The sequence below is a fragment of the Bombyx mandarina genome, chromosome 23 (genome assembly GCF_030267445.1).
Source record: "Bombyx mandarina strain Sakado chromosome 23, ASM3026744v2".
Lineage (NCBI taxonomy): Eukaryota > Metazoa > Arthropoda > Insecta > Lepidoptera > Bombycidae > Bombyx > Bombyx mandarina.
In genome coordinates, this window is record NC_143229.1 from 1,623,447 (window position 1) to 1,644,924 (window position 21,478).

A 21,478-nucleotide genomic window follows, 5' to 3' on the forward strand; every position below is an offset into this window, starting at 1 on the left:
ATGCAGACAATGAAACAGTTTTTTTTTATTTTAAATATCACTAATTTATTTGTGAAAATATTGTTTTAAATTACACTATAATGATCTAAAGATTCATCAATATATAAATTTGAAGAAGCATTTTGCTTAACAAAGCCGTCCAAGCGAATTAAAAAATGCCTTCATCATCAGAAGTTACTAAAAATGAAAAATCTAGTACTAAAGTATTTTCTTCGATCAATGAAAAAGATTAAGTTTGTTTATAGGCTTTATATTAATATAATTCAAACAATATATCGGTATATATAATAACGGTTTATTCTCGCGTTTTTATCCGTCACCCGTGACTGCCTAAACTGTAAAATGTAAAGAATCCGAAACATTGGAAATAATGTAATGACAACAAAATCGTAAACGTTTAATTAAGTTCTCATAAAGTCTATAAAGAACAGTATTTTTTTTCATTGACCTAGCTAACTGAAATGATCGAGAGACAAACTGCAGGCTTGTTTGTAATCAGACTGTGAGAAGGGCTCGTATTTTATGGCAGTAAAAAAACCTAAGATTTTGTGCTTACGACCCACCTGGTGTAAATCGGTTGTATACCCTTCGAGACATGAGTTCTAAAACCCCTGTTTTATAATACAACTGCTGACCTACCCTTCAAATCGATTCGCATTACTGTTTTTCGGTAGAAATAGGCAGGATGGTGGTACCTACCCGAGCAGACTCACAAGACGCCCTACGACTTGTAAGCTACCTCGTATAATTTAGGTTACACAAAGTTTATTATTAATGTATGTACGTTGCGCGCGACATACCTGATTTTAATGGCTTTTGCTCAAGCCATTAGCGCAGCAAATGTATTAGTGCCTTGTAACTATACTAGGTTTTCAGCCGCGACTGCAATTATTGTACTTAGGTCACGTTAACAAAACACGTTTTTATTAGTCCACCGGCAAAACGCAGTCACGTTTCGCTCTGTGTGCTTGATGCGACCGTTCAACTGCTCAGATCCCGCAGGCATCAATATTTCTAAGGACCTACGTACACAACACGTGGGCACGAATGATTTTCGCTTTAAAATCAATTTGATGGTGTGAAAACAAACGCTGCAAAGTTAAATAAATTTGTGTAACATATGAGGTACAATAGGTCTGCTTGAAATCTCTTTAAGAGAATCATTTAATAAACTAACTTTCTAATTAGTTGAAGACTTTAAAAATTTTAGTCAACACAGAAGCGAATGACAATACAAGAACATGTGGAGCGAAGAACTTACCAGAACAAGTCATTAGTAGCACGCTTTGAGCGATGTCTTTTCGGGCGGAATTTTGTAATCGATTTGGAGAAAGATAGTCTATTTCCTTTTATTCTTTACTAGCGACCCGCTCTCGTTTCGCTTCGGAAACTGTAATTTATTATTGATTTTCCACTATTTAATGGATGTTATTATACATATAAACCTTCCTCTTCAATCACTCTGTTTATTTAAAAAAACCGCATCAAAATCCGTTGCCTAGCTTTAAAGATTTAAGCATACATAGGGATATAGGGACAGAGAAAGCGACTTGTTTTATACTATGTAGTGATTAGAATTTAAAGCAATTACTCAACAGGATCGGTTGCCACAGTCATAGATATCCTGATTGCCCGATTCCATGCGGCAGTTCAATCAATTTCTAGGAATACAAAGTAGAAGATTGTATGCAATGTGAGCCCAACGCAATCCGATGCGACCTGCAATCCAATTACGGACCCGTACTGACTGTTCTCTAGTGTCGTATCTTCACGCTAGTAATTGCGTAGGTACGCGAAAACTCCATGTTGAAGTACAGGTTGTCGATTGATTAAATTTGCTTTTAAAATAACGTACTGTCGACGTTGTTTGCTTTTTTTGTAATGAATAGGAAGCATTTCGGTTTGATTTGTCATATATTTCAAGTATAACTTCTATTAATACGATAAAATATTTGTAGATAGAAAAGAAAAATGCAAATTTCTTTTTAATTCTGACATTAGCTCAGCAGTAACGGAATCTTGAACATAATTTTTGTCATAGATAATCACTGGAGTGAAGTTGGTGTGATATCAGTTTATGACCGGTCCGTTGACATGGCAGACCTTAAACTGCTAAATCTAAAACTACCGAGTACGTCGAAGTATAGGCTGAGATAATACATCCATACTCTTTGATTAGATTAGAGGTTTTCTGAGATCAACAGAGGCATTGGTTAGGGCACATTGCTTGAAGAACAGTTGGTCACGGGAGCCAAAAGCTTTTGAGAGACGATCGCGCACCGGAAAACGCAGCGTGGGTAGGTCACCCACATGCTGCTTCGACGACCTGCTGAAGATCGCGGGAATCCGCTGGATGTGGGCTACGCAAGGCAGTCATTGAAGTGAAGCTTGGCGGAGTCCTATATCCAGCAGTGAACGTCTGTGGACTGATGCTGATGAATTAACGGCCTTTGAAATAGGGCGTCAAGGTTAATGTCCTTCATAATCCGATAAACTTAAAATATAATTAATATAAGTGTACTAAGAAGAGCTTTCGCTATCTACGGTCATCTCGAGTGAAGCACAAAAGCCCCTTTGATATCAGCTCCCATTGAAGATTTAATTAAAAATCGGGATGAACGTACGATAGCTCCCACGCACTTTAGACCGCCCTCAGTTTTTGTGGAACGATCGTATAAAGCGTACACTGAGAAATATGACATGAGTCCGTTTTTTATTTCTGAATAATGTGTTTTGATTTATCTTTTAACTAAAACGATCAAATTTCCATTGTCATGTGCTCGGTTGAAAGATGCTCTCGGAAAACATTTTGATATTATGTTTATTTGAAAATTTCATGATTACGCTCAAAATCTGCTAATTGGCTTAAACTTTTGATAGATATTCCTCGACGAACTTACTCAAGCTTGTCAGCGCATTAATAGTGCATTTAAAAAAGTAACGTGTATCCACTCATCTCATATAGACATATTGAATAGGATGATATCCTCTCCTCATAGCATAAAGAAGATTTTGCCAGTACTGCTATTCGTATATACGACTTTACGCATCTGAGGCGTTATATTTTCGGACAAACATCCCCCTTACGAGGCAGTAACAATGAAATCACCTACGGTATTTTACGATCTCAACGTAACTTCCATGGCATAAAGTAAAGAGGTCAATACGTATTTTTGCCAATTGTTTTCCTTGTTTAACTTCCGAAGGGTCATGTTGTGGGTTCAATCAATAAATCTGCCTAAATTTGAACGGCGAATGAGCAACGCCTTGGGGAATCGCGGTTCTTGTTTGTCTTTTGCTCCGTGAAATTTTGAGGCTGTATGTAACGTTATTTTGTGTTGTGTTTTAATTGACGAATCAAGGGTCGATTTGAGCCTTAATCCTGAATTGTTTAAGGACAATTTATACATTTATTTAAGTAAGTATGTTTTCTCAGCTTACTTCTGCATTCCACTGAAAGGTTGGGTAATCTATTCCTACGCAATTGAAGTAAAATTACTGGACGAGCTCACAGCCCACCTGGTGTTAAGTGGTTACCGGAGCCCATAGACATCTACAACGTAAATGCGCCACCCACCTTGAGATATAAGTTCTAAGGTCTGAATTATAGTTACAACAGCTGCCCCACCCTTCAAACCGAAATGCATTACTGCTTCACGGCAGAAATAGGCAGGGTGGTGGTACCTACCCGTGCGGACTTGCAAGAGGTCCTACCACCAGTAATTACGCAAATTATAATTTTTGCGGGTTTCATTTTTGTTACACGATGTTATTCCTTCACCGTGGAAATCAATCGTGAACATTTTTTGAGTACGTATTTCATTAGAAAAATTGGTACTCGCCTGCGGGATTTGAACACCGATGCATCGCTTCAACACGAATGCACCGGACGTCTTATCCGTTAGGCCACGACGACTTCAAACTTGCTTTAAATATTGATAAAGATAGATATGGGACATCATTGCCAGTGGGCAATTTGTTAGTTACAGCACTTGGTGAAGTGCTATAACAAACTAGCAGCCTACATTTATCTTATATGGATTAGCGCCGCTGAGCCCAGTTTTCGGATACTTTCACACAAACAAACCCCATGTGAAATGAGGTAATGATTAACTAATATAGTGGTGGCGAATGATCCCTTCGCCAAACAAGGCAGATCTTTTATACTGTATTGCCAACAGCCAGTTAAATTCCACGCCTATTCAAATTTATATGAGGTATGGTAGAGTACAAAAATACTAGAAGAATTTAGGCCAAATGTATATTCAAAGCGAAACTCTACATAATCAGATGTATTCATACGAAAATTTAACTTTCCGTTCTCTTTCGCGAAGCAGGCTTTCGTTCAGTTTGACAACCTAGTTAAATCTTGCTCAAACAAATATTTACGTGCTATGGTCGTACGTATGTAATGTGCGATAATAAATATAGCAACATTATAAAGTATTTCTCGATAGTTTACCTGGCTGTAACTCAAAAATGTTTTTGTTATTATTATTATTTTTTATTGCCGTTGTAGGCAGTCGAGCATACGGCCCACCTGATGATAAGTGGTCACCGTCGCTGATGGACGTCAGCAATGCCAGGGGCAGAGCCAAGCCGCTGCCTACCATGTTCACAAATGACTTTCTGGTTATAAGGAAGCTCAGTGTGTTTGCACAATTCAGTTAAAAGTTCGACCTCATATTTTAAGGTGATTTATGAGAACTATATTAGGCTCACTTGGCCTATCTGGTTAATGAAGTCTTTGGATGACTTCATGGCTGCTATCACTTATCCCAAGACATGTGATATCTCAAAGTATTGCATAGGAACTGTATCATCTTTCAAACAGGAACTAAATATTATTTTACCAGGACTGGACAATGGTAAAATTAGAATGAGCTTATGACGCTGTCTTTTTTTTGGATGATGAATTTCCTCACCATGGCTACTACAAATAAATGCTGATTGGCGCAGCACAGTATTCCAGTAAAATAGATGGAAATCGGCACTGGCCATTCTCTACGACTTTTACGACACGTACGGGGGGAGATGACGCTATTTAGGACGACACCGCACTGCAAAGCAATTTTATAAAACAGATATTAAAATATTCCCGTATAACTTTAGGGAAAAGTTAGAATAAAAAAGAAAAACAAATTGATAATTCGTTTCTTATATTGAAATTCGAACTTGAAACACTCCATTAACTTCTCCACTTCACTTCCGCTAGGACGTAATTAATTATCTTTGGAATCAAAAACTCGATTGTGTTGTTCTTACCGTAACCGAATCTACCTTTTTAATTAATTCCAGCCTGATTAAGTTAATTAAGGCGCCATTTTTAATATCCGAGTACGTTTTAGAAACATTTTGTACTGTAGTGTTGGTAGCACTGGCGGGTGCTTTTAATTTTCATCCGGTCGTCTGCGGCGGCTCTTTCATTACTTTTCGGGTTTTTGATATTAAAAAAGATAATAAGGTTTCGGAATGAGCCTTTTTTTGTTGCCATTAAGAAAATTAAATTGAAGCTACATATTTTCGTGAATTCTGTCGTTCATTTAGTGTTTTCTATAGGAGAAGAAACATATATACGATTTATTGTAACCGGTTGATGGTAGCAATCTTTCAGCTTCCCAAGCGTAAAATTTCGTAAGCATTGCACTAAACCAGAATACAGGAAAAAATGTCAGTGAATTTTATAATCTAATAACATTTTAGCTTATTTTTTTCGTGAATCCTCGCTCGAGACAGCAATCCACTTAGGGTCTTGAACGTCGCCACCTGCTCCGGATATTGCATCGTTGGCAGCCTTAACAGTATATCCGGTATCACCGTAAACAGATTTTCGTTATTTCAGGCCAGATTTTTATTTTCAAGACACGTTTACAGGTTTACTTGTTTGAATATAGAATAATGTAGTTGTAAGAATTGCATGTTGCTGTAAGTTTTGTCAAAATTTTTATGATGATGATGATGATGACAGTTGTAAGATGTGCACTGATTTTACCGTCTCATATGTTAATACGGCGGGTGGTTCAATTGTATACACACATGAACAGACTTCACTTTGAATCGATCAGTACTGCGGTCATTCCCCACGGAGTATTTACTGCGTCAACACACATTTCCAATATACGCTTTAACTTTTGATGGGGTATCGTTAAATTTTCAATTAAAATTCATGTTTCGATGTCACTTGATGTATCCTAGGAGGCGTTCGTTATAATCTGACACTGCGATTTGAATTTACTCAAAATTATATCGAATTCTCGAACTGTGTTTAGGTGATTAAAATTTTCTTCTTGTTTTTGTTAGACTGTAGACGTTATTGCTCGAGATAGCGAGATCAACACACAGCCGTCGCGCCGTCAACCCTGAGGTATAAGTTAGAAACTGTATGTATTTATCATATCCCCAGATTATACTAATGTACTAATCTTTAAATTAGAGCCCATTTTTTCAATACGATTGTTGGTATTTGGAACTGTTTGAAAAAGTATTGTTAATGGTATTTTGATTGGCCGAAGAGACAGCTCGCTCAGCGATATGTGCAAGGAACATTATTTCTGGCAATAATGCACAGCTACGTTTAATTTAAATAAATACTCGCAGGAGAGTGCCCTGACAGGATCCCATCATTTCGTTTTTACCATAACACCGGGCGACACTGGAACTCACCGATCACTCAACACAGAATTCACCATTAATAATATAAGCTACTGCGTTCGCCAACAGTGCGATTTCAGGGATCTTTTCTACCACGTATGTGCCGTCCGATTTTGGAATGAACCTGAGCGCTATGACGTGTTTTTCTTCAATGAGGTCTGCAGTGACTATTCAGTAGTAGGCAGCGGCTTTGCTGTATCCCTGGCATTACCGACGTCCATGAGCGAATGTAATCTCGTCCGAATTCGATGCGAATCCCGAGAATCGATTTCTCTCTGTATACCCAGATTGTCGAGTCACAAAGCTTTTACAGAAAAAAACAGTAGCCCGATAAGTGTGAAATGTAAATGTTGTACGTACAAACATTGGCACAATGGCGAAAGCTTTGCTGAATATTCACGATACACCGTTAAAGCCTGTATACTATGACCTATTTTGGGATGTTACCTGTTATTTTAAATTTGGGGTCACGGTACAGTGGTCTCTTGTAATATTCTAACGTATTATTATAAAAGTCAAACTGTATAGGCTCGTTGAGAGTGACAGTTAAGTCGTGACAAATTCGTTACGGCTAGAGAGAAAAGATATAGTTTTGGAAGAGCGAGAGTGAGAAAATAGACAGAGCGTCTAGTGAATCACTCGACTGTGGAGAAAGGGAAAGGGCAAAGCGAGCTAGGTCGTTTATCTTATATACAGTATTCCCTGGTAAACTGCACGCGGACCAAGTTGCACGCGCACCGTTTTACAATCCGATTTCATTTTTAATTTAAAAAAATTTCATCTATATAGTGTATAATAAGCACATGTAAAAGCGTCTGTAACGCCTTACTGTGCATTTTTGTTAAAGGATCAAGACTGGGCAAACTTCTGCGTTATCGGTTTTCTGAACGCTATGACTTAGGCCGGTTACAGTGCTCCACCGACCGTCTGTGCGTACGTCAGTCGCGCTTGCCGTTTATATGAAAATTCATAAATCATTACAGTGCTGGACTGACCGTACGCACGCGTACGAGGACCGTCGGTCTAGCGCGTCCGCATGCGTGCCGTCGGTCGACCGACGTGCTATGGAAACAAATGAACGCGTTCCGTGCTGCACGGATCGGTGGACCGACAGTACGGATGTGTGTATCATCATCAAAAAAAGCGATTTCGTATTGAACATGGCCAAATATATCGACACCGAACGCCTAATCACCGAAGTTCATCTTCGTGAACCGCTCTGGGACAAAGGCCACGTGTTATATAAAGAACGCGATGCCAAGTTAAAGGCCTGGCAAGAAGTATAATTCATCAAAACTTTTAATCGACATTCTAAAGTAATTAAATTTTGTTTTTTGATCTTCGCGCAATAATGAATATAAAGTAGTGAATTCCCCTTGCAATGCTCTTTGGACGACGATTGGATGTACGTGATATCTACGTCTTTTGTTCCTTAAACGTTTTCGAAAATAAGCAGCAATTACACTATTTGCAAACGCTTCCATTTCGTGTACCGACTATACCAATCCGGTCAGATTGTTGGTCAGGAGAGCACTGAATGAAGCAACCTGACGATCGGTTAATGCGTACCGTCAGGACGGAACGTACGCACAGACGTTCGGTGGAGCACTGTAATAATTCGTAAGGTCGGGTGTCTGTTTAAAGTGTTGCTTGTAACTAGTTGCAGTCGTTTCTCCGTCTATTAGCCGGAGCCAATTGAGGAAATCACGACGCCGGCTTCAAAAGTGTCGTGGCGTGCAGCCTCTTTGACAGGACATAGGACCAACGTCGATTAGAGACAGACGGAAACTTGGCATGGTTATATAAACATATGCATGTAGACTACTGACGTTTGCAACAATCTTTTTTTATTTTTTTTAACTTAGATGGATGGACGAGCTAACGGCTCACCTGACGTTAAATGGTAAATGGAGCCTATAGACATCTACAACGTAAATACTGCCCCCCACCTCGAAACATGAGTTGTAAGGTCTCAGTTTTTACAGTACAACGGCTGCCCCACCCTTCAAACCGAAACGCATTACTGCTTCACAGCAGAAATAGGCAGGGTGGTGGAAGAAGGACATATCATAGCATTTGGGAAATATTATTATATAATTAAGTATATTGCGTTTAATCGTCATGAAAATCTTCACTTAGGTAATTAACCACGATCTGATTAACCAAAAACAGTTTGCGCAAACATCGAATTACTAATTAAACGCATTCAGTCTAATACCGTTTATGAGCAAAAATTATTAGCGTCGATGGTCAGACGAGTTCAAATTTTGTTCTGAAATATAAATTTTGGTGCGTGCTCTTCAAATATACTTTCCCAGAAATCTATTTGGTCTTCTTCGGGCTTCTTGGACATGGCAAGTTCACTGTCAATTTTAAGATAATCTTGTGTTTCCAGAGTATATGGAGTCCATGTAACGCCCAAATTGTTGCCTGGAGTAGGATTCCTAAAAACAAACTTTTCGTGTTAACAAAGCAACGCAACAGAAGAGTATTCTGGAAACTCTTAAGTCCCGGTTTTTTGGCTGTACCACAACTTGTGTTTGTAGTACAAATCAGTAATTAAATTGCTTAAGTACTTTTTAAGAGAAACTGGGAAGACTGGAGTATCCATCATGAATGTACATGTGTAGTATAATTTTCACTTACCCATACTTTGCGAAATTAGTCCACAAAGTTGTAATGTTCTCTATCATTCGAAAAGTGTCTGAATTCATATCGACGTTCTCCTTGAAGAGTTTAGAATCAAATATGTAAGTCAATTCGTCACTGTGTCCCACAGCTTGTTGGCCTTCAGTCGTTACATCCAGTCCATACCAACCTCCTATCAAATTCCTCTCTGATTTACATGAAAATTTGTATAAATAAAGAAGATTTTTGTTCTGAGCGTAAGCTTTAGCAAACTGTATCGTATCGAATATAAACGATTCCATACTTATATATCTACTTAGCTGTTTCCAATCTTGCTTCTTGACAATGCCGCTTTCGAAATAGAATGACCTAATTTTTCGTCCAATATCCAATTGTTTGCTAATGGTACAGATTCCACTCAATGAATTCGGTACAAAGTATTCGTGGAAATTGTTCGCGTCGACCAAATATGTATCGAAATTTTTGGGTTTTGGTAATAATATTATACCTTCATCGCAATTATATCCTGTTAATATTTCTATATCTGCATGAATTTTATTGGCTAATATATCATAAATATCACCATGAAAAAATATTTCTTCATCATCAAACTGTTTTTCACTTACTATAGAGTAGATCGGACTTCCATATGGTTTTAAAACATCAGCTAAAGTTATATTTACATTTATATTTACAAGAGTTTCAATGGGTAATGATTTAAAAAATTCAGCTAATTTTTCATCGTCTTCAGAATAGAACCCTAACTGTCTTGCTAGTGCCAATGCTCTTTCTCTGGGTTCGGTATTTTGCCCCCACCACATATTAGATACGCCGCTTTGAGCTATTACCCTTTTAAAGAGTCCTTTAGTCATTGGTGAGACTAAGTGGTAACAAATGCTTACTGCTCCGGCGCTTTGACCAAATAAAGTTATGTTATTAGGATCGCCGCCGAAGTTGCTGATGTTCTTATTAACCCACTTTAAGGCTGCCACTTGGTCTTTCATGCCGGCGTTACCAGGAATATCTTTGGTGTGTGTACATAAAAAACCAAGTATTTCAAGTCGATAGTTGATAGTGACAAGTATGACGTTATGTCTTAGCAAGAACTTAGGCCCATAAATATCATCGTTGCCGCTTCCAGTCTTGAAATATCCTCCATGGATCCAGAACATTACTGGCCATGATTTTACCGGATTAACGTCTGGGGTGTAAACATTGAGATATAGGCAATCTTCGCTACCTTGACCGGATTGATTCAATATCGCATTCATTTGGTAACACGTAGGACCAAATTTCTTTGCACTACGTAATCCGTTCCAACGTTTTGGAGGTTTTGGTGCCTATAATTGGAAATACTGGCATAATATAAATAAATAAACGCTCGTCTTCATGGTTTCCAAACAAGGATTTTATTACTTCTTGTGCTATGAGTGCTGGAAATAGATACGAGATAAGAGCAAGTCAAGCGGAAGACAGGAAGTCCTAACATAGACCATAGTCCTAAAAAAAGTGCTCCGTAAAGGTCACGACCTTCAGCACTAAGGAATACGACGCACGGAGGCGAAAGAGCAAGTCAAACCCCGACTTGAATACCAATAAAATTTTATACTTGATAGTATAGTAAGCCTTCAAACGAGATGTCCTTCTTCAAACGAGGCTTGCGGAGAGTATTAAAAGGTAGGCAGCGGCTTGGCTCTGCCCCTGGCATTGCTGACGCTCATGAACGACGGTAACCACTTACCATCAGGTGAGCCGCATGCTCGTCTGCCTACAAAAGCAATAAAAAAACACTATTCTACCATTACCAAATTCACCAACCATTCAACTAACGAATCAAATCTATTATATACCAATTTTGGTACCAGAGTGTGATTTCTGTACAAATTGGTAATTAAATAAACTCTTTCAGAAATATAATAATCAAATATTTGAAGTCGTCGTGGCCTAAAGGATAAGACGTCCGGTACATTCGTGTCGAGCGATGCACCGGTGTTCGAATCCCGCAGGCGGGTACCAATTTTTCTGATGAAATACGTACTCAACAAATGTTCACGATTGACTTCCACGGTGAAGGAATAACATCGTGTAATAAAAATCATACCCGCAAAATTATAATTTGCGTAATTACTGGTGGTAGGACTTCTTGTGAGTCCACACGGGTAGGTACCACCGCCCTGCCTATTTCTGCCGTGAAGCAGTAATGCGTTTCGGTTTGAAGGGCGGGGCAGCCGTTAAAACTATACTGAGACCTTACAACTTATATCTCAAGGTGGGTGGCGCATTTACGTTGTAGATGTCTATGGGCTCCAGTAACCACTTAACATCAGGGGGCTGTGAGCTCGTCCAACCATCTAAGCAATAGAAAAAAAAAAAAAAATGGCCTCATGACTTTATAATTATCTGCAACCGATTTGTGTTTGTTCAAATCTGCTAATAAGTTCTGAGAGGTCCAGATATTTGTTTTTTTTTAATTAAGTAGTGTGAAGTGTGTTACGAGTGTATACGAAACATTACCTTAAATCTGAGATCTCCGACGGGCGGTGTTGCATACGGTATGCCCTTGAAGCTGTAGAATGTTCCTCCATATTCGTTCTCCTCTTTTTCGCCTTCCAAAAGACCCTCATTGACGTGTACTATAGTCATGTTATAATTAATTCGGGACATCGAAAACTGAAGTATACGACAAGTCGACCAAAATACAATTGTTCAGTATGTTCTGGTCAATGAAACAATGAAACCGTGAAATCGATAATATATCACTCAAGACAGCTCATTAAGCATTGATAATACTTATTCTTTAATAAGGCCGTGTAATTTATTATATTTCCATAGTGAAATCAATTGATACCAATTGCTTAAACATACTCAAACCAAAAACGCATATGGAGGAAAAAAGTGTTTCAAAAAGTGTTCAGTTTTATTTCAATAGCTAGAATAAAATGCAAAGAGATCACGTTGAAGTAATGTCCGAGAATGCTGACTAGAATAATAATTTATTGGGATAGATTATAAAATGATAGTAAGCGGTGGGTCTTTCGAACCATGTTTCTTCGAGTTAGAAACTAAGTTAATGAGGTCTTTATTCACAAATTAATAGCCTCTTTTTCTGGATGATATGTACTCCTTTTTTTCTTGTTCCTCTAACAACGTTTGATAAGTGTTCATGATGATCGATTGAATAGTTAAAACGGAAAAACATTTCAAACAAACAAATTCACATTCGTGTTCAAGATGTTAGTATGGATGTTTTTTTGAAACTATCACTACCGCGATTCGAGTTTTTTAAGTGGGTCTAGTTTACCCGGTTAGGATCACGCAGTAACCACCACATGGCTTGGACTCAATCATAAAAGAATCTACTACATTAATTAGATTATATCAACGGCTCTACCCAGGACGTGCGAACCAACTCGGCTAATCAATACGAGCAACAATATTACTACTAGTGGCTACGCAAATTTAACTCAAATCGCCATGGACCTAAGCCGTAAAATCGTAAGTCTTCTATTGGAGTATACTAAAAATGTTATGGTAATGACAATATTACTAACTTTACTACCTGCAGCTACTAATGAATGTCTGAAGTGTTACAGACTGTATAAAAAAATTCGAACATGGCCAGGAGAATAATTTGTGTTCAGTAATAATTAAATCGACGCGTTACTTACTCTATTTACGCACTTTGTAATTTTAAGTTTGTTTTCTTAGTAAATGTCATAAATTTAATCGAAGTGAAGGTCTTTAATTTATTTCAAATAACGTAGTTTCATATTACATTGTAAGCACACTTTGGACACTCCACATTGAATTATTGAGTTAATAACTTATTACAAGAAGAAGAATTTAGTAAAAACCGGATTCTTATCTCCCTCTGTCAATAGACCGTCCATTTTAGACCGTAATACATTGCAAAACTTCAACGCAGTTGTTTGTGTATTTCGCCGTAGAAGTCGCTAGGAACGTGTTTACTATAATAAATAAATAAATAAATATTTACTAACAATCACACCACGTTAACTGGTCCCGTGATAAGTTCGTAAAGAACTTGTGTTACAGGTACCAGATAACGGAAATAAATGTAAGATTTTTATTATACACCTACATATATTTAATAAACATCCATAACCCTGGAAAAGGCATTTATATTTATCATACAAATATCTTCCCTTGGCGGGATTCGAACCCGCAACCCCCTTGTGTAGTGACCATGTCACTTACCACTACACCAGATTGATGTATTTCCTTAGAAATATATATTACCTAAAAAATACATATTTGTACCTACCTGTGGGATTTGAACACAGTTCTTTGTGCATTTCGTCGTAGAAGTCGCGATGCGATAAATTGAATTGAATTGAAGGTCTTTAATTCATTCCAAAAACTTTATAACCACACCTTGAGCAGTTCACACTTATAACGTGTCTGTGTCTAAGGGTGTCCCTGGTATGCCGATGTTACATGAGGCCCAGTCGCGTCACTCCCCAAAAGGTGGTCTATGGGTCGAGAGACACGGGGCCGAGTCGCACCACTTCTAGACACGTCACCACCGGTAGACAACCGGTGAACAGGAGACTCTGTGAGGAGGATCTCAGGGCGCCACCACTTACCGCTCTAGGAGACTCACGCCAATAAATGAAACAATTACAATATAATATATTACACTTGAGTTTATTAACTACACATGAATACAGATTTAATGTTTATAATTGTTCACACAAAATGAATTTAGTGGTAAGGTATCCTTGATTAAATGTGTGTCGGTAAGTATACCGAACACACGAGAAAGTATTTAATGTAAGTGAGATTAAATTAACAATATTATAAACAATGACGGTATCACCAGTTTGGTTCACAAAATGACGATGAACGATTACTGGATTGCTTCCCCGCAACTGGGGTTGCTGGATCCGAGCCAGGTTGTGTATGCAGGTGTGTTTCTTTGTTCTACGGTAGTCAAGTACTTTCTTGGATCACCTAGCCAGAGCACCTCGCTTCCGGCAGCGTCCACGTAGAAAAGTACTGCGGGATCTCGAAGGTGATAATAAGTTCACACTCCGCACCCTAACTGATGTACATGTAATGTACCAGTTATTAGGACCTTGGTTGAATAAAAATACACCAAGGAACTGATAAATTGACTTTGGTAAATACGTGATAAAACTTGCACTGCAGCTCGAGATATGTTGATTGAAAAAGGCTTCGGACAAAGTGACTTGTCCTTTTATAAGAATAGTCTTACGGTTCTCGAATGTTCCGCCTATAGTGCTGTGACAATCTCACCCTCGAACCACAGACAAGATAGCACGGTCACGCCATGCAGTGTCGAATAATTGCACTACGCAGTGCTTCATAATTATATATTTCCCACACTGCGCCACGTATACGCTAGAGGGCGTTAATTAAAAAAAAAACAATTTCAATTTTTCTAGCGTTACACACTGACTTATTCAATTAAAAACCTATTACAAGAAGAAGAACTTCGTAAAAAAACGGATTCTCATCTCCCTTTGTCAATAGACCGTCCATTTTAGATCGTAATACATTACAGAACTTCAGTGCAGTTGATTGTGCGTTTCGCCGTAGAAGTGGTGAACGTGTCTATTATGTATTTCCTTGGGAGTATATCGACGTTTGAAAGGCAAACGTGACTAAGCGACAATGCGTAAACTTTACATTAAACTAATTTAAAGTTGAAATACCTGAAAAACAATCTATTTTATCGAATCTAGCTGTAGAACGCCTGTCTGCCACCTGTCTGCAACGCATAATGCGCTACTTTGGCCACGTTGCCCGCAGACTGATGGTCACTGGGAAAGTAGAAGGAAAACGTCCTAGAGGCCGGAGCCCCAAACGTTGGTCCGAGCAGATCTCCGAGCAAACCAGCGGACCACTTAGCGCTGCACTACACCAGGCAACTGACCGGAACCGATGGAGGCTGACAGTCGACAAGCTAAAACGGAGTCACGATCCTCAGCAATAAGGGAGCGATGGAGAAGAAGCTGTAGGATTGAAATGATTTGAATAGACCTAGAAATATATTCTTTTTGCGCATCGAATACGGTTATTGCCTTTCATTTATGTATAAAGCAGTTATTGTCGCTTAGTCACGTTTGCCTTTCAAACGTCGATATGTATCTGCCTGCGGGATTCGAACACCACCACAGTCACATCTCTCAGTACAGGACGTCTTATCCTTTAGGCCACGAAGACATTCGTTTAGCTCTTCCGTAGTAGCAGGATCCTGCTCTTACAGTTACAGTTTCTTTTCCTAGTTACTGTCATTCAAACTGTGTTCTTAGTTAGTGTTAATAGATGGAATTGTAATCTCACTCGAATGGGTACCAATGTATTTCTGTGTAATTACTATATAACCTACTTATTATCTTCTACCTCATATTATCGGGAGTCGAATGACATATTACCGTAGGGGTTTTCTGTTATTAAAGCTGTTGCGTCTGCTGTCTACGTGGATGATGTGTTCCCAAAAATTGAGCTTAAAAGAACAAACGTATCAGCTTTCCCCTAATAATTTGATCTGCTAAATAGGTACAACGAAAAGCTCTTAACTTCCCACCGAACTCGATACGAATTCATTAATAAATCAAAAGCATTCATTCGTTTATTTCTCTGAAATTCGATTTGGCGAAACGAAACACTTTTCGACTTACTTCTGTATCTTAATTTTGTATTTCACAACGAAGGAATTTGCATTAAATATGTCGTCAAAATAACGAAATGAATATGTTAGAGGAAGTCTGAAAGTGGCACCTGTGACAGAGAAGCTGAGAAGTGCGCGTTTGGGATGGTATGGACATGTGATGAGACGAAATGAAAATGAGGTTGTTAAGAAAATGTTAACTATGAGTGTGGAAGGATATAGAGGAAGAGGTAGACCTAAGAAGAAATGGATGGATTGCGTGAAAGACGATATGGGTAAGAGGAGAGTGAGCGAAGAAATGGTATATGATAGAAGAGTATGGATGGAGAATACATGTTGCGCCGACCCCAGGTAACTGGGAGAAGGGATAATGATGATGTCGTCAAAATAACTTACTAATTAACAATTAAAACTCAGTGTCATCAGTTACGGTTGATGTCAGTCTGTTGTCAGTGTCCATGAAAACTGTAAAGCATTCGAAGCATTGGAAATAATATAATGACAATAATATACGAGAAATTCAACTCTAAAAGTAATCTGAATAATAACTACGACTAGAGATAGTCTAAGAAAATGTAAATAATTAATCATGGAGGATAGAAGTAAGGAACACCATCCTGGTATTAAAAGGTGTACGCTGGTACTGGTTATATTGATATTATACTGGTGGAAGAAGGTCTAGTGAAACCGCACGGGTAGGTACCACCACCCTGTCTATTTCTGCCGTGAAGCAGTAATGCTTTTCGGTTTGTAGAGCGGGGCAGCCGTTGTAAGTATACTTGAGACCCTAGAACTCATATTTCAAAGGATGGTGGCATTTACGTTGTAGATGTCTATGGGCTCCGGTAAGCACTTAATATCAGGTGAGAGCTCGTTCAGCCATCTATGCAATAAAAAAGAAAGACAGCAAATTAAGGCGCCATAGTAGAAAGTGAAAAGATTTGAAAAACTGCGCCATAAACCACCACACTTCACACTATGTAAAACTGCTATATAATTTCCACTTCCTACACTACCGCTATTTCGGTGAGTCTTCCAACATTTTCTGAGACTTTTCAACTTGCCTCCTATACAAGACGGTACTCCTTAGTCTACCCTCCATATTAACGGTAGGCAACGGCTTGGCTCTGCCTCTGGCATTGCTGAAGTCCCTGGTCGACGGTAACCACTCACCATCAGGTCGCTCGTACTGCCTACAAGAGCAATATTTTATTTATTTATTGACTATTAATATTATTGACACACAATGTTTAGTGGTGGTTAGCCCCTGCTGGCTGGCCGCACTGGTATGTATAGCTATCCCAGCCTTTTCTAAAGCAAAGCAGTAATGCTTTCAAAGGGTGGAACAGCCGTTATACGATATTATCACGATCTCATGTTTAAAAGCGGGCGGCAGTGTTTGCGTTCTGATATTGATGGTCGGACCAAATTCGATCTTCTCTGAACATCAAGTTCCACGATGCCCTTCACTTGGCCAAGGATCGCAGCTCATAGAGGGAAATCGTACGTGAGAAAATGATGCAGCTTTGGAGTCACGACCCTCAATAACGAGGAAAGCGACGCGGGAAAGAGGATGATTTATGGGTACAGGTCTCCGGTTTACTGTGAGCGTTCGTGGCTCGTTTATCAAGTAACGCTATAAAAAAATACTGCTTAACCTTTAATATTGGGACAGGTGAAGAACGTTTGGACGTTTTATCTCGTGAGCTTTTCAAGATCGGCTAATTAGCTTTAGCCGATCTTAAAAAAAGGAGGAAGTTATTATTTAGAATGTTTTTTATGTCAGTTAACTCTAAATATTTTTCTAGTTGAACCCATTTTGATAATGTTGTTACGCACTCGGGGTTCGGGATGAATAAAACTCGCCGATCTCTGCAACGCTTTTATAGTCGACACGACAACTCTACAATTGAGATTGAGAACAATACAATCGAGAACATTCCCGGTAGTACTAGTCGTTTCGATATGTGTTTCCGCTAGTTGATAATACGCTTTTAGCGCTCTCGATTTTACTAGTTCTTTTGACATTCGTTTCTGCTAGTTAATGACAGATGGCGTTACTCTTACCGGCGCAAAAATATATCTTTTTTAATTCGAAAACTGGTGCTCCTGATATGGTCCCACTTTCCCGCTTAATTGACTTCGACAACATTGACGATATTCGCATTTGATATTATCGAAGTCGGTCTTCTTTTTTGTAAAATTTTATTATTACTAGATGACGAACGAGCTTTGCTCGTTTTTTTTTTTGATTACGTCATCTTGTTGTGTCTTTAAAGCAGTTAGTTGCTCTCAATTAAGAAAAATAGTACTATTATTCGCCAATAGCTGTCGGGAAGAGTCATAAAGTTCATTATCGATAAAGTTGATTATTGAAAACACGAACAAAACAACATATTCTGAAAATAAATTGTAGCTAGATCGATTTATCGCCCCCGAAATCCCCTGTATACTAAATTTTATAAAAATCGTTGGAGCCGTTTCCGAGATTCAGATTATATATATATACAAGAATTGCTCGTTTAAAGGTATAAGATTAGTACAATATCAATATCGAAATCAAACGTCCGGTCTTGTGTCCGTACTTTAACGATTCATCCTAAACTTTAAATCGAGTACAACTAATGAATAGTTATTGGACCGGGTCCGGTGGAGCTTATTGTGTCGTAGTCCCGGTGGTCCGCAAGCCGGATTTCGCCGGCAAATTCCGAATAGCCGGCCATTACAAGTTTGTGGCCGTTTCATGATGGTTAATATGGAATGGCTTTGATATAACTTGTTGGAGATTTTGATGATGGTCAATGAGTTTCAAGGACAAGAATTACAGAATTTCTCGAGACAGGATGATTTTGGTATTTTGGTAGTTTGGGTATTGGTCGTTGTTGCCCAAACTCAAGGTAGCCATGATTGTCAAAGTCCATGAACTTGTATGAATGCGCCCCCTCCTTTGAGATACGGAGGGCGGAGTCTATTGTATTCTATAATGGCAGTCACTCTCGTCAAATCGAAATTAATGACGGTTTTGCGGTAGAAGTAGGCAGGTTACTGGTATCCGCCTATAATCCGGTAATAACCGGTTGATAATATCCGGTTTAAAATATACCCGGAGATAAAAAAATAAGTAGTTTTTGGAACTTCTGGGAGATGTGAAACGTTAATGTTGAAATGAATGAAATAAAACGAATTAGAGAATAATGTTAAAGAGATATACAAATAATACCTGTGCAAGTTGAGCACTCTGGATCCAAACAAGGCTTTAGGTTAAGGTAGTTTTGACTTTCATTTTTATTTTTTGTTTTATTATTATTATTTATTAGGTACGAAGTTTTTATTCTCGAATTTTTATGAATTTCGGTAAAAACTGAAAACCACGGACCTAAGCCAAGTGGAGTACCTATTTATATTATTATTATTTTTATTGTATTCCGAAATTGTAGTTATTGTTTTTATTTAATTTTTATATTCTATATGGAATGTATTATGTATGCAAAATCTAAATAAATGAAATAAATAAAATAAAAATACGCAGTACACAACTCACACAGAGAAGCAACGAAGGGTCTAATATGCGCACGCACACACACAAGGGAGTCGAATGCGATGGCGTAGAGTCGTTGACATAAGAGAGTGTTATGGCGTCTTCCAGCACCTTCGCATGGATCGATTTTACTTTTAAGGCGGATTGATACATTTTCTACATCAAACCTAGTAATTTAAGTTTTTGGGTTCAGGTATAGTGGGTTAACGCGGCACTATTTGAATTTATTTTTCTCAATAGCCTTACAACATCGATACTGTATTTGTCAGTTTGTTTTTCATTTATACAGTAATGGAGTCGTACGAAGTATTTGTTTTCGTAAAGAAATCACTCGTTTCGGCTGCTAATCTCGGAAAATTTGGTCTATTTGGTTAATTGTTTGAAATTCATCATCATCTTTAGCTCTCCTTGGCTTGGTCGAGCGAAATCTTCCGTTCGTTTCCAGGCAACGTCTTGATTAAAAACCTTTTTTTTATTGCGGTTATGCAGCCATCTGAGCGTCTACAATGCCGATCTTTTTACAACACAAAAAGGTGGACGTACGTAGAAAAAGTATTATTAATTTTAAAAACAAATTTATGGCTTTAGAAATCAATAATCCTCGCAAAAATTCGTTTACTTTCGTATGTAGAACTCATGGACTATAATTCAAACAAAATAAAAGCTGTAAGGTTAGAAGTAGCTTTTTTTTAAATCTTAGATTGGTGGACGAGCTCACATCCCACCTGGTTTTAAGTGGTTACTGGAGCCCATAGACATCCACAATGCAAATGCGCCACCCACCTTGAGATATAAGTTCTAAGATCTCGAGTATAGTTACAACGGCTGCCCCACCATTCAATACGAAACGCGTTACTGCTTCACGGCAGAAATACGCGGGATGGTGGTACCTACCCGTGCGGACTCACCAGAGGTCCCACCACCAGTAATAACCACGCAAATTATAATTTTGCGGGTTTGATTTTTATTACACGATGTTATTCCTTCACCGTGGAAGTCAATCGTGAGCAAAAGCTGCCAGCAAACAGATGTATATAATAATATACCGTATGTATCTAGGCGAGGTAGTAATTAAGAGTAATATAGTTTCTAAGAAAAATATATTTCGTCTATTTTCCATACCTTTCCCATTAATTCGGCTACGAAATATTTTCAAAATATAAATTTATATGTAAACTCAAACTTCGAGCCGCACACTGGGCCCGCGATACAAAGCCACATAATATGTTTAAACCGGCTAAAACTAGTTCGCACCCCCTTAACTAGTTAACACAGTCAAGGACTTTCAACTATGAAGTCTTTGAAGCAGTAACTTTGCGAGCCGGGAATATAAATCGTATTAAACTAATTATTATTGTTGTTTGGTTCGTTATCGAATTGAGAAAACATAGGTATATATTCGTAATATGGCCTTTCAAATGGGATTCTGAGGAGATTTTTGATCCCCTCTTTGGGTTTTGTATCTTTAAGTGTAATATGGTTGGTTCGATCAAATCCGCACCACACTAGAGAATCCTTTCCACGAAGCCCTTCTTGCGGTCAATGATCGGAGGCGCTGGCAACCCACTGACACAGCCCACTGAGTTTCTCGCCGGATCTTCTCAGTGGGTCGCGTTTCCGATCCGGTGGTAGATTCTGCGAAGCACGGCTCTTGCTAGGGCCAGTGTTAGCAGCACTCCGGTTTGAGCCCCGTGAGCTCACCTACACGTTAGGGCGAAGCTGATATAGCCTCTCAAGGCTATCACTACATATACACTATCATCTATATTTCATACATTTTCATATGTATGAAAAAAAGGAGGCGCTGGAGGGACATTACAAGGAGTAAAATCCTGTCGAATTAAGATGATCACGACCCTCAGCAGTGAGGAAACGACGCGAGGAGCAGCAGTATGGGCTGTAGCTAAAACACATAATGTAGGTAGATAGGTATCGCTATAATAAACTTGAATAATTTAAGAAGATCATGAAATCTCCTTAAACTACCTTTTAAATTAACTTAT

General features: G+C 38.6%; 2 protein-coding genes across 2 annotated transcripts in view; one reads left to right on the top strand and one right to left on the bottom strand.

The window, feature by feature from the left end:
- Positions 1 to 21,478, top strand: part of mAChR-A (muscarinic Acetylcholine Receptor, A-type) — a 92,764-nt gene that overhangs the window by 20,581 nt on the left and 50,705 nt on the right. The gene's annotated exons all lie outside the window — the stretch shown is intronic.
- Positions 8,908 to 12,314, bottom strand: LOC114246983 (juvenile hormone esterase). Its single transcript, XM_028179763.2, has 3 exons — positions 11,794 to 12,314; positions 9,298 to 10,619; positions 8,908 to 9,095 (listed from the first exon to the last, which is right to left on the bottom strand). Exons 1-3 carry the CDS (start codon positions 11,941 to 11,943, stop codon positions 8,912 to 8,914), a joined length of 1,656 nt encoding a protein of 551 aa, XP_028035564.2. The 5' UTR covers positions 11,944 to 12,314; the 3' UTR covers positions 8,908 to 8,911.

Coding starts and splice junctions, on each gene's coding strand:
- LOC114246983 (XM_028179763.2), bottom strand. CDS start 11,943: ATGTCCCGAATTAATTATAACATGACTATAGTACACGTCAATGAGGGT. Junction 10,620..11,793: donor TCGGAGATCTCAGATTTAAG/GTAATGTTTCGT, acceptor TTCCAATTATAG/GCACCAAAACCTCCAAAACG. Junction 9,096..9,297: donor ACTAATTTCGCAAAGTATGG/GTAAGTGAAAAT, acceptor GTTTGTTTTTAG/GAATCCTACTCCAGGCAACA.